We start from the raw sequence: 17,402 nt of genomic DNA, 5'->3' as shown, positions 1-17,402 counted from the left end.
TTGGTGTAGCGAATATACACTGCAATAGTTCCAAAATATAGAAGATGCGCTTCGACGGCTACCCTACGAGGATATTATTATTCCTGACCTGTAATTACGCTCCTACTGCTGCCCTCTGCCTCTTCCTCTGCCTCTGCCTCTTCCTCTGCCTCTGCCTCTTCCTCTGCCTCTGCCTCTTCCGGGGCCTGGTATGGGATACTCCCTTCCCTGCCACCGATTTCTGGTCTCCTCCAGTAAGTCCTGCGGCGTTTTACCCTCCGCATTTGGTTGGCTCATAAACATAGCAGTATCCTCCCCGGCAGCCTCCTGCAGAGCACGCATCATCTCATCCTGGAGCCTGATCTTGTTTTCAGTTGTCACGTCCTTATCTCTCCCATCACGGCGTACATGGTCATTCAAAAACCCCCGCGCTGCCGCATGAAAGGGCGTCTCGCGGAGAGAATTCTGAGCCCGGAAATCCGCCCCGTGCTCAATTAAGAACTTTGCCGCCGAGACCTGCCGCAAATTCTGAGCAAAGACGTGTAATGCTGTTTTCCCGTTGTTCTCGGCATGATTGATATTGGCACCGTGTGACAGGATTAACCCCAGGAGTGTGGTCTTGACGGGGTCACCCTGATGGGAGTGGTACCCTAATAGATGTAGGATGGTACAGCCAGAGCCATCGGGGATCCGGGTGTCAGCCCCGTATTCGAGCAAAGTGCGGATAGCAAGCTCCGCGTGCTGGCTACAGCCGCACATAGCGTGGCTTATAGCAGCATAGTGCAGCGGCGTGGATCCAGTGTTGTCAACACGGTTGATACCAGTCGAATCATGGTCAAGGAGCAGTCGAAGGGTCTCTGTGATTCTGAGCTGCTTATCCAGGAGTCTACAGTTAGAACCTCCAGGGCCGCTAGCTGCCCAATGCAGTGGGAGTCGCCCATCACTGTCACAGGAGGAAGCCAGGTCGGGACTGGTATTGTTCTTGTCACGTTGATGATCCAAGAGCAATTTAACAGCATCAGGATTGTAGAATAAACTCGCCAGATAGAGCGTCGTGACATCATACGCGTGACCTTTTGTGGTCCTGAACTGGAACGGTACCCTGGCATGATGGAAGTGTTGATGCTTCAGGTAGATATCGGCACCGGAGTCAATGAGCCGTTGAAGTAATGGACCATCGGCCCTCGACACAGCAAGCCCAAGCACACTGTCTTGCACCTGGCTTCCCCGCGGAGAGAGATCATTTGGCAAAGGGGGAACAACATCTGTCGCTGAACAGCACCGGTCGAGAAGGAGATGAATCAACTGATGGCCCCTCGCAAAGCGATCCCGAACCCACTCAGTCCAATGGAGACCCTCATCTTCTACTTCATCTGCGTCGTTGTCAAGATACATCAGCGACCTCGCAGCTAAGAGGATTGGCGTTGCTCCGGAGTCGTCTCTCTGATGCAAATCCACCGGCCCGAGCGGTAACCGATTCTCTGGACTGTCATGGCGGTCCAAGATAAAGCGCACCACATCAGCATTTGCCGCACCACATGCGTCGAGCAGCAGATGGAACTTGGGGTTGAATCTCTTGACAACTTCCGGGGCCGCAGCGTACACCTCCAAGAGGATGTAAAGAGCCTCGGGACTGCCGTACGAGGCTGCATTGAACAAGGTGTCCTCCAAGTAGGGTGTCCCAGGGGCGATCACATCCTCGGGAGAGCATGAGGCGATGAATTGACGGAGTTGAGGGAGGTCGTTCTGCTTGATGATGTTCACGAGGCGGTTTCTGCGCCTGCCAATCACTTGAGATGGGGATTCCGGGCGGTCGAAGAGGTCCGAGATAGGAGAACCGCTCTCTGCCATGATAATTCATTCTCCTTTTTGTCTCCCGTGCTGTTTTCTTCTTATGTCAGTAGTTCATCTGTGGAAAGAGAGAGTGTGTGTGTGCGAAAGGGGGAGATGTAAGAATACAGATGCAAAGTAAGATGAAGAGGGGGAAGAAGAGGGTGTAATCAATATATTAATAACTTGGGCGCCCCCACTAACTATACCTAGTACCGTAGTTCCTAAGCCCCAGCACTAACAGCTAGCTCGTAGTACTTGATCATATCAAGTCAAATACATACTGTCTGTGAATTAATTTAGTATCGAAGAAAGTAGAATACTAGGCTAAAGATGCCATGGCATCTAGTTAGCTAATAGTCTATAAGGTTGACATATAACTACTCATGCACTACGTAAGTTTCAACCGTGGATTTGAGTCTCCATCTCTGTTGTAAGACTTGACACTGCCAATACAGTAACCCAATTCTACGTCAACTTGGGTTTTATATCCCGCTTATAGAAATGGGCATCCTCATATACAGACTTTCCTCCAAACAGCTCAAGTATTACGATAAAACCATGGATCGGTCGGTGCAACTCCGTCTGGCCGCCAATTCTCATCGAACGCGCCATCCTGGGGGCTCAGCCTAGTGCGCGCATTGATGTTTGCAGTAAAGCCGTCGTCGATTGTGATAGTTCGCAGCGATGGCCAGAGGTACGCCAGATTGTCCACGGAGAAGGTGCCCTGCTCGTGGAGCCATGCTCCCTATTCCTCATTAGTACATCCATACATAGATCTATGTAGAGAGAGACATGTCTATATATCAGGGGAAAGGGAAACCAAAGTCATTCAGCAACTGGCCATAATCCGCATTCGGACTGGGCGACCCCTGCTCCAACTCAGTCTGGTATTCCCAGTAACTGTAACAAGTACTACGTGCCAGTGTGTATGTTTTTCCTACCTTTCATCTCCTTTCTCCCTCCCCAAGTTATATTCCCTCATGTAGAAATGGACTAATGTATACAGCCGGCGGGATACCTGTGATACCTTGGCGGCCGAATTTGGCATCACCACCGCCCAATTACTCGCCTGGAATCCGGCCATCTCGTCAGACTGCACGTCTGGGTTCTGGTTGGAGGAAGCGTACTGTGTGGGGGTTTCATCGTAAATATCTAGGTACATGTCTTCGTCGAGGGGCTATTCAAATGACATTCTACACAGAAATCCGCCCCGGGTAGAGTTCTGGCTCAGTAGCTGTATATATACTGGGACCCCTGGTATAAAGCTACTTTTCTCACTAGTTTACCTCCTATTGAATGGAAATTCTGTCTAGTTATATGGCTGGCTATCATTCTGGAATCCATATACCCAATGTATATTTCTAGATAAAGTCCAGACACCTCAACACTCTGACTCAGAGCTTGGTCAATACTCCAATGTTAGATTCTATAATATAACCTACTATATTATAAATCCATGTGCTGATACACTATATGGATGGGCCGTTAATAAGTGAATATTTAGGAGTGTTCTTCTAATGGTCTGGTGGGAATCACTGTTAGCTTCTCTGATACGACATCAGCTCTCCATATCAATCATGACACACTCCCACATTGATTATTCAGATCAAGGTCTTTAGGAATATAAACATATTATCTTTTTCTCTTCAAGAATCGAAACACGCTAGAATTTCAATCATAATATGATCATTTGATTTGGGCTGTACAATCTGCAATTGCCTTGCCACCGCTGACGAGATTTGATCAGCCCGACCCTGCTCAGATCTACAATTCTTGTAGCCAAAAATGGGGTGGAAATGATGGATAGTATGTCTCAGTGTTTGTACCCATAATCTTAGGTTAATGCCAAAAGGAAAGGTCTGGGTCGGTCCGGGCCGATAGAATCATCCAACAATCAATCCGTATCCGCCAGGCCGTGTCTCTTTTGGTACAATTTGATTGTACAACATCAACTCACCTTGAGCCTGTAGCGGTCCTCTTTTCCGTAAGCATCTACATTATCGGATTCAATACTTCGACAGAAACAAGCGTGCCTGGTCAGCTCAGCGCCTAGAAATGCACCATGAGTCACACCCTCGCCACTGGCGCCTAACCAAAAATATCCTCGAAGATAGCAACCAAAGCCAGCATCCAAGATACAGCCGCCATCTAGACTATGTTTGCGAAAATAAGTGTTGATGATCTTTCTTCTTCAAATGGATGGAATCTCATCCGCAGCGAGCGTTATCGCGGTCATCCAGCTCGCTGGGAGCCTTGTGACGATTTGTGGAAGTTAATTCAGCTGACCCCAGTGGTTAGTACGGTGATCAGTACCGCAGGGGTTCCCATGCAGTATAATTAGGGAGCGAGGTTGTCAAGGCGTGTTACCCTTCAGGTGAGCCACCGACCTGGTGCCGATATAGCGCGGAAACTCAGAGTCGTCAAAACTTTCCTCCAGGACCTTCCAAGATGTGTAAGGATAGCTTCATATCAGGAGAATTCGGCGACATACTGACGACGCACCATTTTCCTGAAGGCAATCTATACCACCAATTATTTACAATCGTGCATAGTTATATGTATGTATCCCAAATGTAGATGAAAGATCGTCCAAGATTCAATATCCAGAATAGGGATCTTCTCTAATTATATTTTGGCTACGCAAATAGTGGTCTGGGCGTAGCGAATAAGACTCGAGAAAAGTGGTTAGTGCCTATAGAAGGGTGGGTCAATCTGTGATCGTCCCACATATCGATCGGCAGGATCATCCATCCACTGATGCTGCTCTCCGCTACCCTATTTCTCAGAGCAAAGGCTCATCGTTCTTGAATGGTCTCAGAAGGACTCAAATTAGGTCCTCTACCCTTGGGTGTTATAGGGGCTGGGTGGCGGTTAGGCGACTCAAGTGCACAGGTACAGCCTATCTGGAGAATAACCCACCCATTATCCTAGTGAAGCTAGTTCCAGTAGTCTTGGATGGCTATTCAAGACTACTGGAATTTAGCTTCTGTAGTTTATACTCCTTGCATCCGCTTATGGAGGCTTAACCAATGCGGCAGGGCCCTGTGCGAGTTCTGAGCTTTAGGCTAGTATATCATGGAAAGATCTACAGGAGAATGCATTTACATTCTCCCTCCTCATCAGAGACGGGGTGTAACTAGTGAAAATAGTGACACATAATTGGTAGTATGTTACGCAATTGCGCATATGCAGAATGAGCCTGGCTACACAGTGAGTTACGCCCGCCTCAGATCCTGGTGTCACCTTTGTTGATCTCTAGCATATAAATAGAGCATGAGAAGCTCGCTCTCTGGGCACTCATACCCCTATTACTATTCTCCAGTAACTCTTACCAAAACATCGAAGATGGTACTTTTTGCTAAACTTCTCATTCTGGCATTAACTGCTGCCGCCACACCTATACTTCGCCGTGATGTTGCAACAGTTGAGAACGATATAACGCAAAAAATCCACCCGCAAATTACAAAACTAAACAACGACGTCAATGGTTTCCCCGCTAGTGGTTTAGCCGGAGCTATAAATATCCACAACGATTTCCAGAGCCTTGCTACTACTGTTGTTGCTACGATTGACGATATCAAGTCCACTGGCTCCTTTGGCACTGTATCTGGGACTACTATTCTTGCCGACGTCCAACTGCTAGTCCCCACGCTCTTGGCTACATTGAGTGCTATTGGATCTCAAGAACCTTCTTGGGCAGCTTTTCCAGGCGGCAAAGATCTGGTTCTTAGCGATCTCCAGTCTCTCCATACAGCCTTCCACAACTTCAACAACGCTATGAATGCAGCATTGCCTCTTCTTCTAAAAGCCGGGAGCCTCGCAATTCAGGCTCAGATGGATAGTGCCTTCACCACTGCAATAGCTCCCTACTCCGCCTAGGGCCATTGATTAATTTTGTGTCATCGGACAGCCGCCGTTGAGGGCATATAGCGATGATATATCCGGTTAGCTTCAAGTGTGGAGGAAATTGATGTCCGGATAGTGGAAGGTCATCTTACCGCTGGCAACGGGACTATTCTCAAATTCCCGCACCCCACTATGTGTTTTTAAATGTTATCGTCGAAAGTGGAGAGATACTTGCAGCCTCGTCTTATGGAAGGCACAGATAGGTATTCAACATGCCAGTTGCCTTACCCTTTTGGTCTTTTCTCAATCAAGAAGTATTACTTCAATTAAATTACTTTTCCTCCCTTAGTTACATAGGCCCATCAGTGCACTCTATATAGTCTGCAGGGCGTCTTGTCCTCAGAAACTACCAGGGAGGGGCCCACTGCGGGCTGTTATCATATCAAAGGACTTTGCCGTGCCATCCTAAAGCAGATTCTTGCTCGAAAATCACAGCTATCCAATAGTCGCTTGAGTACAAAAAAATAGTGGGTTTCCTTACATGGCGCTCATGGGTCTCCTCGTTTCAGCGCTATCCGTCTCCATCTTTGTACAGCGTTTTCTCTCGCAAGATTAGACAGTAAATTAAAGTAGGATCGTTGTTATTGCTCACACGTCTTCCTCCGCCTCTGAAAGAGTATATATGAGTTGAATTAATCATCTCCGATGGTAAAGATGGAAGGAAGCTAGGTTATCTTATATCTGCATATGCTGCCTAGGGCAGATAATCCACTAAGCCTGGTTTAACTGTCCTTTACAAGGATGGATCCTCTATGAGTAGACATCTCTGCTATATATCGATAAGCTTCTTTTGGAAAATAGACTCGTGTTCCGTTTACCATACTATTTCTCGGAGCAAGGGCTCATCAATCTCGAATGGTCTCAGTGGCTACAACGATGACATAAGCCTCCAAACACGGATCCCAAGTCTAGCAGTTAGCATTAAGTGACAGAACCAGGCTTACATTGAATGGGATTCAGCTTCACAATTCCTTTCCTAGCAAGTTTGTTTTCATATCACACATCCTCTCATCCGTTCCCCTCAACTGCCTTGCACCGATGCTAGTATTACGACTTGTAACATAATCAAAGGTGATACCTGTCCAACACGCTGCGAACGGCTTCCAAGAGGGTTTGTTCCTTCTGGACGGTAGCTAGGATATCCCAGAGTTGGTCTTTGCTTCCAGACTGGATATCCACTAGCAGTCCAAAAAGTGCACACTTGTAGCACTCCACTTCTTAAGCGACCAAGGCCGCCTCAAGTTCTCCGCCTTGCCATCTATCCCAGTCAGGTTTGTCAAATTTACCTTGGCGATAGCTAAGTAATCCAACTGACAGCTCCAAGTCAGGTTTGCCCCATTCATCGTCGTGCTGGCCAGATGTCTGCGATAACACAGCTTAGTGGTATTTATTCATTGAGCGCCCCGAGCCCTCCAAAGCGTATGAAACTGCCTTGGGGTTCTTGGCGTCCATCATGCTACTAGACATAACAATGAAATGTAGTCGCCTCGAGAATACATGTGTTGACGATCGGGCGGAATGTTCTGAAGAGAAATCTGGTTTTCGAAGAAATAGAAGAGTATATTAGTGCCTTGATGAGATAGCTTTCGACTTCAGCAAGAGATCGGAAAGTGGGCGGAGTAAGTAGTTAGCTACGTAACCGACCATAAAGTAGAGTAGCTTCCACGTGACGTAGGAGCCAAAGATGGAAATCGCTCAGCTCTAGGACGGTCCTGGTTTGGCAGCAGTCCTGCTTTATTAGTAGTCCTGATTTGACAGTTGACAGGGGGAGACACTGTCATGAGCCCACAGGACGGGCGCTAAACCAGATTAGGCTAGTATTGGAGTACATAGCCCCACACCAATCTCATCCATGGTCGCACGACGGAAAAGCGGAGATCAGCGGCTTCCTTCCCCACTAGGCTTAACCCAACGATCAGGTACCGTACCTAGGTAGAGCGGGTATGCTGAAGTACAGCCGGAGCAGACGGGAAGCCCTTTTAAACCCACTTCTCTAACTTGTGTGTACCACTTCGCCGGTCTTGCTGGCAAGACAAATCAAATCACGAAGAAAAATAATCTCTCATGATATTTACAGAAATGCCGCTCTAAGTGATAGTGATGGGGACTCCCTTTTTCAGTCTCCTAGTTGACAACCGCTAACACTAGCTTAATGTCTCAAATATGTCCCCAACCGGAGAAAGCATGAAGCATGTAAAACGTTTTGTCATTCGAAAGTTGTAATCAAAAGTAGTAGTGAGGTTAAGCTAGATGGTACCGTATTGGAGATTAGATATTTTGATGGTTGTCTTCCCTGAAGGATAGCCCAGGTATATAAAGGCAAGGGGAGATTAGGAGTGACTTGGGACTTTGTAAACTTTTTAAGCTCACCTTAGAGATGAAAAATAAAAATTGTACAGGATAAGCTGGATTATACTAGTGGATCAGATGTGATTCGACAGCCCTGAGCAACAGTCTCCAATTCATCTTCCTATTGAGGGTTGGCATAACAGGATCCAAGGTTATGGCTTCAGCCCTTCACCCGAAGCACCCAGACTCCCCGCTTGGCATCACAAGATAAAAAAAGGAAAAACAACAGCATGTTCTAACTAAAGAAAAGGAAAAAAGAAAGAAAAAAGATCTGAACTACGGTCGACTCGTCCGAGCGATCGATTAGTCTGATCTATAGAATCAGCTGCCTAAGTAAATACTCCCCAGAAAACGCTCTTAATATCGAAAATCGCGGTGCAGTATTGTACCAAGGCGCCATCGCCCGCCCGACATAGCCTAAGTAGCCCCAGCCACGTCCATTGCTCTCAATGCGAGCGGCTGCGTGTCATCTTCACTATTTGTGTTGTTGGCTTCAATCCACCCTGCAGTGACAGCCTCTTGAAGCGCCCAGCTGTGTCCGTCAGTGGAAAGCCATAGCTTCCGTATGCGCGGATGAGGAGGTTTCGTAGTCGCCAAAACTTCAATAAATTTCTTTAAACAATCTTGGTACCAGGGAGGCTCCTCCGGGAAGTCTAGGATTTGCAAACCATCCACACAGCAGGCGATCACCGATGGGCCTAAGGGTAATAAATCGCTCAACAAGCCGATTGCATCTGGAAGCGAGTTCAGGTCTGTACTGAGGCGGCGAATCCGAGCGGGTGAGAGATCCGGCAGGTATTCAGAATCCAATGCAGAGGATAGATCCGACGGGACCAACCTCACCATCTGAGAAATCAGAGCATACACCATCTTCAGGAGCTCTTGTGGACGGGAAAATGTCCGGTAGTCCTTCGGGTTGTAGTAGCAGAAGTACGAGATTACGGGAACACGTAGTTTTCGAAACTTGTCGACGATGAATGCTGTGGTCAGTGCGTTTGAGCTTATGTCTCCCATCGTTTCGGGACCCTCGAGCCATAGCGCCTCGGACGAGATAGAGGTGGTCCATTGTAGTAGACGATGGTAAACCTGGGCGTTCGTGGATAGGTAGCTGCTCTCCATAAGCAGGCTCGCCTCTCTCTCGGACGATACGTAATCAGTCATCCATGCCGTGTCTTCTAGGATGGTCTGAGTGGCCCAGCTTTGGTCGTCATGTCTATCTTGCTTGGACGCTTCGCATGCTACAGGAGCAGCATCAGGCATCCGAGGCCACCCGAGGCTGATAGGCTGAGAAGCATCACCCTTAGCCGCAACGCCTGAAATGTAATTCAGCAGATTCAACGGTACGGCTGAATGGGTGGTACCCAGCTTTGAATCCAAGTGTGACCCAACGATAAATGCCTGAACTAGGGCACCCATCCCCTCGCGCACCTCGTTCAATATTATTGAGTTGTTTTCATCACTCAACTCTTTGATATGATAGTCGAGGCTCTCAATCGAGCTTTGGAGTCGATTCCTGAAACTGCTCCCAAAACTATTCTTCCAGCGCTGAGCTCGCGAGAGTTGCCACTCCTGGAGTATGTGGATTAGAAGTCCGAATAGATTCGAATAAAACTTGATGATATGGGCTTTGATGTACTCGCTTCGACTCGCATTTCGGATAGTTTGGAATAACTTGTGCGTCTTGTCGGACAGCTTTTCGAGGCAGTCTGAGATTAGCTCAGCAATCTCTTCATGTTCTAATGTAGCCTGGATTGGGAGTTTCAGTCACACAATCTCTCGAATGCGTAAAGAGATTGAGCACTGACATTAATGCAGGCGGTTAACCCCCCGATTAAGATTGAGGTATACTTGTCTCCGGAGGGAAGCATTTCGAGGAGGTATTGATGGTTGGAGATCCTTGCGGCTACTTTCCGGAACCATTCTTTCACCCTGCCTCCCTTTGACTGTTTTTTGGCCTCCAATTCATCTTGTACCGCGCGCACAAGCCCCTTGAGCTTGTCCGCTGTCGGATCCTTGATAAGTTCAGCGAGATCTTCACTATGGCCCTTGCGCTTCTTCATAACCTCCTTGATGGCATCCTTCCAGGTGTCTTCAAGCTCCTTCGTTATGTCATTGAGGTCATTGAGTTCGGAGGACTCGACGAACGAAGGAGATCTAAAACTGCGGCCAGAATACATGACAGTCAGAAACCAAGACCGAAAAGCGAGTGTATGGCTTACACATTGCATTCTGGTGCTTTTTCGTTCCGATATATGCGAACGGTTTGCTCTACAGATTCACTGTACAGTCTCTTTCCTTCGCTCTCTTGCTTAACCTCCCGCCTTACATGCTCATTGAGGCCTTGCCTGTCATGTTAATTGTCAACGAAATCCCAGCTGATAAGACGTAGGCTTGGCAATTAAGGGCGAGATACTCACACCAACGGCTCCTCGGGCTGCTCTTTATTGATTTTGAAACTAAACTCTCGCAAATTTGCCAAAGCCTCGCCTGCCTTATGCCTGAATAGACTCATGGTGACTTCAGCGCAAGGTGAAGGGTAAAAATTGAGACCTGAATCTTGAAACAAATCTCGAACAAGCTCACGGGAAAGCCAAATAACCAGGGCAGACAGGCAAGACAATACAGGCTATCTGACTAGGCAATGCGGGGCCGTCTGTTCTTGGGGCTCGAACTCGCTTGGTGCTTTTTCTTATGATACCCAAGTACGGCTTATGGACAATCTTTGCCCGCCCAACTCGCTGTCAGCTGGCGCGAAAAAAGCAATATTCTCGTATTTCAGTTACATTCAGCTGTAAATTACCATTACTATGGCTGTGTGGAGACTTAGCTCCAGTCATATATCAAACCACTCCGCCAAAAGTATCTAGATATCCATCTCTAGCTAATAGAAGATGATAGTAGTAGCAGGGTCAACACGGCAGGGACATAACAGCTCCCATCCAGTGGAGTCCCAAACAAGAATGAGCAGAGTGCTCCCATTCAATGAAAGCGAGCCGTCATGTTGAGCTACTTCGATTATTTTAGCACTTGTCAGTGCGTTGATAGAGACACGCTGCTGACCACTTCAGACCCCTCCATGTGTGAGATTCTCTGGTCTCAATCTGGCGTTTGGGGCTGGGTGGGGGGAGGGGGAAGTGGGGGCGTGCGGCTGCGATAGAGCTTTTGACGTCGAATCAAGGTCCCAACGATCCCCGCGTTGACCAGGCAGTACCGCACGCCACGCAGTATTCGCTAGCCTTTGAGCAAACATGCATATAGCAAACAACTTTCGGAATTTCTTGCTGCAGCAGTTCGAGGCATTGAGTAAGCTCCAGTGGAAATCGCTGCTTTATTAGATAATGATGGATTTCTAGTCTATATACACGCCCCTCTAAAATATCCACGCACAATGATATCAGAATTTAGTATGGCGACTGCCTTCCTGCATAACTACACGGCACCTTTAAGACAGATTTTTAGTAAATATTGCAGAAAATCAGCCAGAATAGTTTCCCAGGCCCCTCTAAGGGCTATTATAAGCTCTGACAGTATGATATTTCTAAGAAAATTTGCCTGAAGATAATTCTTCATCTAATTCTATGCTATTTTCAATAAGATTAAGATTATGTGAGAGAGGTGGCTATCTAATCAGGATGGAGGTTGGCCAACCCTTCGGAGAAAGTCCGCATAAACTAAAAGCAGGTCGCATAAACTACAAGGTTAGGGTTGTGAGTCTGACCAATGCACATTGTTGATCAACTACCCCTCGGCGGGGCGGGACGCTCTATGGACCATGAGCCAATGCCCGTGGAGCTGTCGTCCCACCGAGCTTAATAAGGAGGCTGGTGTTTGAGGGCGAAAAGGTTGCAAAAGCGAGTTTGAGGGATGTGTGAACCTAGAACTCTAGGCTTACATATAAGAAAGGGTGTTGCAAGAAAGCTGACACACTGATTGCCTCAGAGACCTGGTGTGTTGGGTTTAAAGTCAGTCCTACCGTCTGCTTCTCTTTCTCAGCGTGCAGATTCTAAATTTTGACACAGGTTATCGTCCAATATGGCATCAGAGCAGACGTACGATTTCATTGTTGTTGGAGGTCAGTATACATCGCTGCAAGAGTCGCCAACATAGCTCATTGTATGATCAGGCGGCCCCGCTGGATGCACCCTCGCCGCATTCCTCGCCAAGTCTGCCAAACGCCCCAGCGTTCTTCTCCTTGAAGCCGGCAGCCGAAACGACGACAAGTTCCTCCGGATCGACGGTAAGCGATGGACAACCTTCATGGAAGAACAAATGAACTGGGGCTACAAAACAACCCCACAAGAACATTGCAACGGCCGCCAACTTGACTATTCTCGAGGCAAAGGACTAGGCGGATGTTCTACTATCAATTTTGGAGTGTACACCGTCGGGGCTAAGGATGACTACGACGAGTGGGCATCTGTGGTCGGCGATGAAACCTTCTCGTGGAAGAACATGCAAACACGGTTCAAGAATCTCGAAACATTCGCGGGGTCTATCGACGTTCCACAGAACCAGAAGTACGGTGGGCACCAGACCAGAGATCATGGCGACAAGGGTGGTTTGCGGGTTGGGTATGCCAAAGAGTGGGAGGATGATCTCTCGTTGGTTCTGGATGCCTTTGAACAGGCTGGGCTCAAACGAAACATGGACCATAATTCGGGTAACCCCCTAGGAATGGGTCTGTGTATCAATTCGTCTCACAAAGGGCTACGGACGACTGCGGTAGATTTGTTGTCTGATGCTCCTGACAACCTTTTTATTGTCACAGACAGTCCGGTGCAGCGCGTCATTTTAGAGGGCAAGACGGCTATTGGTGTTGAGACCAATAAAAAGAGGTGTAAGTCTCCGTCCAGACCACTTACTACCTTCTATCTTCCACAATCCTAACGTCTGAATAGATCTCGCTGCCAAAGAAATTATCCTCTCAGCTGGTTCCCTCGACAACCCCAGGATCCTAATGCACTCCGGCATCGGCCCAGCCAACGACCTAGCAAAATTCAACATCCCGGTCATTCAAAACCTTCCAGCAATCGGCCAAGGGCTGCGCGACCACCTCTTCGTGCCGATAATCCTAGCCCGAAACCCAGAAACAAACGACCGCAACACCTTCTTCCAAGACCAATCCGCCATGACAGCAGCGATGAAACAATGGGAACAAGATGGAACAGGTCCATGGGCCCGATACGCCTGCCAGCTCGGCATCGGCTGGTTCAAATCGGAGCAAGTAACCTCGTCCGCCGAGTTCAACTCCCTCCCACCATCTGTTCAAGACTTCCTCAACCAAGAGACAATCCCGCACTACGAGATCCTCACCCATTTCCCAGCACACTTTATCTTCCCACAGCTCTTCAACGATTACAGCTATATTTGCATGCTAGTCTTCCTCATGAACGAACAATCAACCGGCGAAGTCCGACTACAGTCATCTAATCCAAACGACCCACTCCTCTTCGATCCCAAATTCCTCGCCCACCCCTTCGACAGACGGGCCTGTATCGAGAGCTTCCGTCATCTCTGGGAATTAACCAAACACGAAGCCATTGCCAAGGATACCGTATGGACGATCATGGGGCCGGCGTCCGAATCGGATGAGGACATTTTGCAATTCTGGAAGGATAATGTCTCGTCTAGTTGGCATATGACTGGCACCGTGAAAATGGGCAAGAACGGTGCCGATGATGCGGCGGTTGACAATCATTTTCGTCTGTTTGGAATCGAGAATCTTCGTGTGGCAGATATGAGCGTTGTTCCTGTTTTGCCGAATGGTCATACCCAGGCTACTGCTTACGTGACAGGGGCGACATGTGCGGATGTGTTGATTCGGGAGTATAGGTTGGATGAGAAATGATCCACAAAGCAGAAAATTGCTTTGTTTGTATGGCGAGGTGCAATTGATCACTTGAATTGAGGTCTCGGTCTGAACATAGTTCATACTATTGCATGACTCTCTTTTGCGTGCTCGACATCTTGTATCATCGGGGTAGCCCATTCCAGTGTATCACGATTGCTTGAGATGCAGACGCCGAGACTATTGGGGCGTAAAGCGGTTCCTGAGAGAATAGGACCATGTGACATCAATATAACTATCAAGCTATATACATTGAAGATAAAGATTCCCATTCTATTCTGGACGGGAACTTTCCACTCGATCGTAGGAAATGCAAGTTGCACCTCTTCAGGAATTCTGTTTGTTTCACAAGTCACTAGAACAGCTCTTTTGCGGTCCCGGCTATTTTCCGGATTGTTCGGCAGAAGGTGGCTAATAACGGGCCCAAATATCGCCTTTTTGAGCCATTTCTCTTATCTGACTGGGGTTGAACGGACAAGTCAAAATCCAGATGGGAGTGGACACTCGCTGCGGGGAGGCAGCTTCACCAATCAATGGCGAGACTATCCTGCGACCCAGACGGGCCGTTCTGTCTGAGCACACTCCAAACGGAGCTTGTCATTGCTTAGTATGTGGTGCTCCGCCGTTTCGATGTAACCCTAGCCAGGGAGGACATGCGGCGTCCCGGGCGCGTATGAGGAAATAGGAGATAAGCTCTGTCCCTGGCATGATCCGCCAAGTTACTCTTAAGCCAGACCTCCGCACTTCTCTCCTCCCGCTCATATCACATCGCTTTATCTTATTGTCACCGCGACGCGCACTCGGCCATGAAGGAAAAGCCGAGGACCGAGCCTGCACCTGATGGCCAGGAGGGGGGCTACAGCTCCTTAATAAAGCCCCAGGCTCGCCAGCCATACGACCCTACGGTCGCCTTTGAGGAATATCACTATTATGCCAACAAAACCCGAGAGGAAGAATTGGGTTTGGCAGCGCCTCATTCCAATGTTCGAAAGCTCTTTCAGAAGGCCGCTCAGACAGACGCTCAGGATAACATCCCGACCACGACTCTGACTGAGGCTGACTTCAGAAACCCAGAGAGGCGGCTGCAGATCACCGATGAGGAGTGGACAAATGCAAGTCGTGCCTTCAGGTCTGCCTCGGCCGGTGCTTGTGAGTTGGAGTCAAGGTTTAGATTGGGGGGCTATCATCTGTGCTAACGATCTGCACAGGCTTCTTCCTCATTACTACTGACGTTTTGGGACCATACGGCTCGGGCTATACCATGGGTACACTCGGATGGGGGCCAGGTGTGATATCGTTTTGGTAATATTGACCAGACAGTGATACTAATTACAAATATAGGCGTCGCTTTCTATACAGTCTTTGGATTTATGGCTGGCTACTCGGGATATCTCGTCTACCGTGTCTTTCTTGGCGTTGATAGCTACGAGTTCCCAGCAAAGAACTATGGTGATCTGGCGTTCAGAACGGTTGGCCGATCTGGACGATATATTACCAACTTCTGCCAAGGTCTGGCGCTACTGCTTATTACTGGTCAAGTTACGATTCAATATGGACAGAACATCTCCCAGATGTCCAAGTTCAAGCTATGCTACGCCGTTTGTCCGGTGATTTTCGCTTGCGCAGGCTTCCTGATATCGCAAATCCGTACATTACGGGCCTATGGCTGGGTGGCAAATCTTGCCGTCTGGCTGAATATTTTTGTTATTCTTATGACTATGGGTGTTATGGCAAACTCTCCACCTAACTACACCGTCGCTGTACTCGGATCCGCGGGCAGTGCTGTGAACCGGGATACTATCCTTCCCGATAAGCAGGGCAACTATCCTCCCATTATCCATTATAGCAATATCCCTCCTGATGGACTGATCGGCTCAGTGAACGGGATGCTCTCAGGCGTCCTGGCGTATGCGGGTGTTCAACTCTTCGTGGAGTTCTTGGCTGAAATGAGGCGCCCTCGTGACTTCATTAAAGCGATGTGGGGTGCCCAGTTCTTCATTTACAGCGTATACTTGACCTACGGCTGCGTCGTGTACTACCTTCAAGGGCAGTATAGCTATAACCCCAGCTACCAGGGAGTGAGCGCCTATGGATGGCAGACGGCCGGGAACATGATCACCTTAATTGGTGCTCTCATTGCCGGTGGCCTCTACGGCAACATTGGTGTCAAGGTTGTCTATAACAACATCTTCTTGGATATCTTCAAAGCCCCCCCACTCACCACTCGAGTTGGAAAGATCATGTATGCCGTTCTGTGTCCGATTTGGTGGATCATTGCGTTTGTTATCGCAGCTGCCATTCCTGATTATATGGGCTTTGTTTCGGTCATCTCGGCATCTATGCTCCTCAACCTTACATATAGCTTCCCGCCTCTCTTTGCGCTAAGCTTCGATATCCAGAAGAACTGCATCCGACAAGGGGAGGGCTTTGATCCGAGCACGGGACACGTCACCAGGGTGGGTAGCACCGTTCAGAGATATATTCGTGGATTCTTCGCGGGCGGCGTCGTCCAAGTCGGCGTCAACATTTGGCATATCATCTATTTCCTAGCATCACTATCGATGTGTGGTCTGGGAATGTGGGCCGCTGTAACTGGTATGTCTGATTCTATCTATCCTTCAAACCTGTGGGAGACAAATCTGAACTTCCTCATAGGAATGATCGAAGCCTTTACCGAGAACCAGTTAACCTCCTTCACTTGTGTCTCGCCTCTTAACCTCAATGCATAGGGTCGTTAAGGAATACATTTTGCAGCCTTGGGCTTTGGGATATCACATGGTGCTTTCACCAGGCACTGTCGTTCGACTCATATCTGAAACACCGATCAGGACTTAGATTATTCTGCTCTTGCTCCAGAGACCTCCAATGAGTATCTCTCCGCCTCCTGTCTCTAGGTATGCATGCATTTACTGGTGGTCTTTTTCAAGATTTTACCGCTATCCGCGTTAAGAACCACATGGGTTTGGCGTTAGTAGAATTTCAAGGATTCCAGTCACTCATTGCTTATGTCAAACTTGTAAACGCTTCATGAAACACGCCGGTACAGACAAGGGGATTTGACTGCTAGATTTCGACAAAGTTTATAAGCAAACGCACCAAGAGTGCGAAGGGGATGCTTGGATGTATAAATATTTAGCCCAGACGGGCACAGAAGATCTAATTGAGGTTAAGCGCTGACAGTAGCTGATGTAAGACAGTTTCCTGCACTCTCTTAGCATGGTTTATTAATGCTGATTTACTTTCTAAGTCTTCCTTGCAGACTCCGTATTTAACCCGCATGTCTTTTGGATATGTATGATGTGAATGCTAACAAGGGAACCAAAGTTTTAGACTTGCTCATATTCCGGCAGATGATAATGGCACGGAATTCATCCTACCTCTACGCAGCTTGGTTACCCACCATACTAATTTTACTTACTCAACATACATACCAGAGTAGATAGCAGGATCAACTAAGACAGGGGTTTGGAGGGAGCTGAAAGGCAGG

The 17,402-nt window shown here is 48.1% G+C and overlaps 5 protein-coding genes across 5 annotated transcripts; 3 read left to right on the top strand and 2 right to left on the bottom strand.

Moving 5' to 3' along the window:
- Nucleotides 1-77: 77 nt before the first annotated feature.
- On the bottom strand, nucleotides 78-1,830 carry Aud_006229 (uncharacterized protein; the record flags this gene model as incomplete). The annotated part of the gene is made up of 2 exons (XM_043291132.1): nucleotides 78-220; nucleotides 255-1,830. 2 exons carry the CDS (start codon nucleotides 1,828-1,830, stop codon nucleotides 78-80), a joined length of 1,719 nt encoding a protein of 572 aa, XP_043147067.1.
- A 3,327-nt stretch (nucleotides 1,831-5,157) lies between these two features.
- Aud_006228 (cell wall mannoprotein 1 family protein) lies at nucleotides 5,158-5,691 on the top strand (the record flags this gene model as incomplete). The annotated part of the gene is made up of 1 exon (XM_043291131.1): nucleotides 5,158-5,691. The coding sequence occupies one exon, from the start codon at nucleotides 5,158-5,160 to the stop codon at nucleotides 5,689-5,691; it is 534 nt and encodes a 177-aa protein (XP_043147066.1).
- A 2,793-nt stretch (nucleotides 5,692-8,484) lies between these two features.
- Aud_006227 (uncharacterized protein) lies at nucleotides 8,485-10,579 on the bottom strand (the record flags this gene model as incomplete). The annotated part of the gene is made up of 4 exons (XM_043291130.1): nucleotides 8,485-9,813; nucleotides 9,873-10,221; nucleotides 10,287-10,412; nucleotides 10,485-10,579. 4 exons carry the CDS (start codon nucleotides 10,577-10,579, stop codon nucleotides 8,485-8,487), a joined length of 1,899 nt encoding a protein of 632 aa, XP_043147065.1.
- A 1,520-nt stretch (nucleotides 10,580-12,099) lies between these two features.
- On the top strand, nucleotides 12,100-13,915 carry Aud_006226 (GMC family oxidoreductase; the record flags this gene model as incomplete). Its single annotated transcript, XM_043291129.1, has 3 exons — nucleotides 12,100-12,139; nucleotides 12,191-12,904; nucleotides 12,966-13,915. The coding sequence occupies 3 exons, from the start codon at nucleotides 12,100-12,102 to the stop codon at nucleotides 13,913-13,915; spliced, it is 1,704 nt and encodes a 567-aa protein (XP_043147064.1).
- Nucleotides 13,916-14,721: 806 nt separating this feature from the next.
- On the top strand, nucleotides 14,722-16,644 carry Aud_006225 (uncharacterized protein; the record flags this gene model as incomplete). The annotated part of the gene is made up of 3 exons (XM_043291128.1): nucleotides 14,722-15,064; nucleotides 15,124-15,201; nucleotides 15,257-16,644. The coding sequence occupies 3 exons, from the start codon at nucleotides 14,722-14,724 to the stop codon at nucleotides 16,642-16,644; spliced, it is 1,809 nt and encodes a 602-aa protein (XP_043147063.1).
- Nucleotides 16,645-17,402: the final 758 nt, after the last annotated feature.

This window comes from Aspergillus udagawae (genome assembly GCF_001078395.1).
Source record: "Aspergillus udagawae IFM 46973 DNA, scaffold_4, whole genome shotgun sequence".
In the NCBI taxonomy this organism is placed as follows: domain Eukaryota; kingdom Fungi; phylum Ascomycota; class Eurotiomycetes; order Eurotiales; family Aspergillaceae; genus Aspergillus; species Aspergillus udagawae.
The sequence above is the reverse complement of the archived record's forward strand: the minus strand, read 5'-3'. Positions and strand labels throughout refer to the sequence as shown.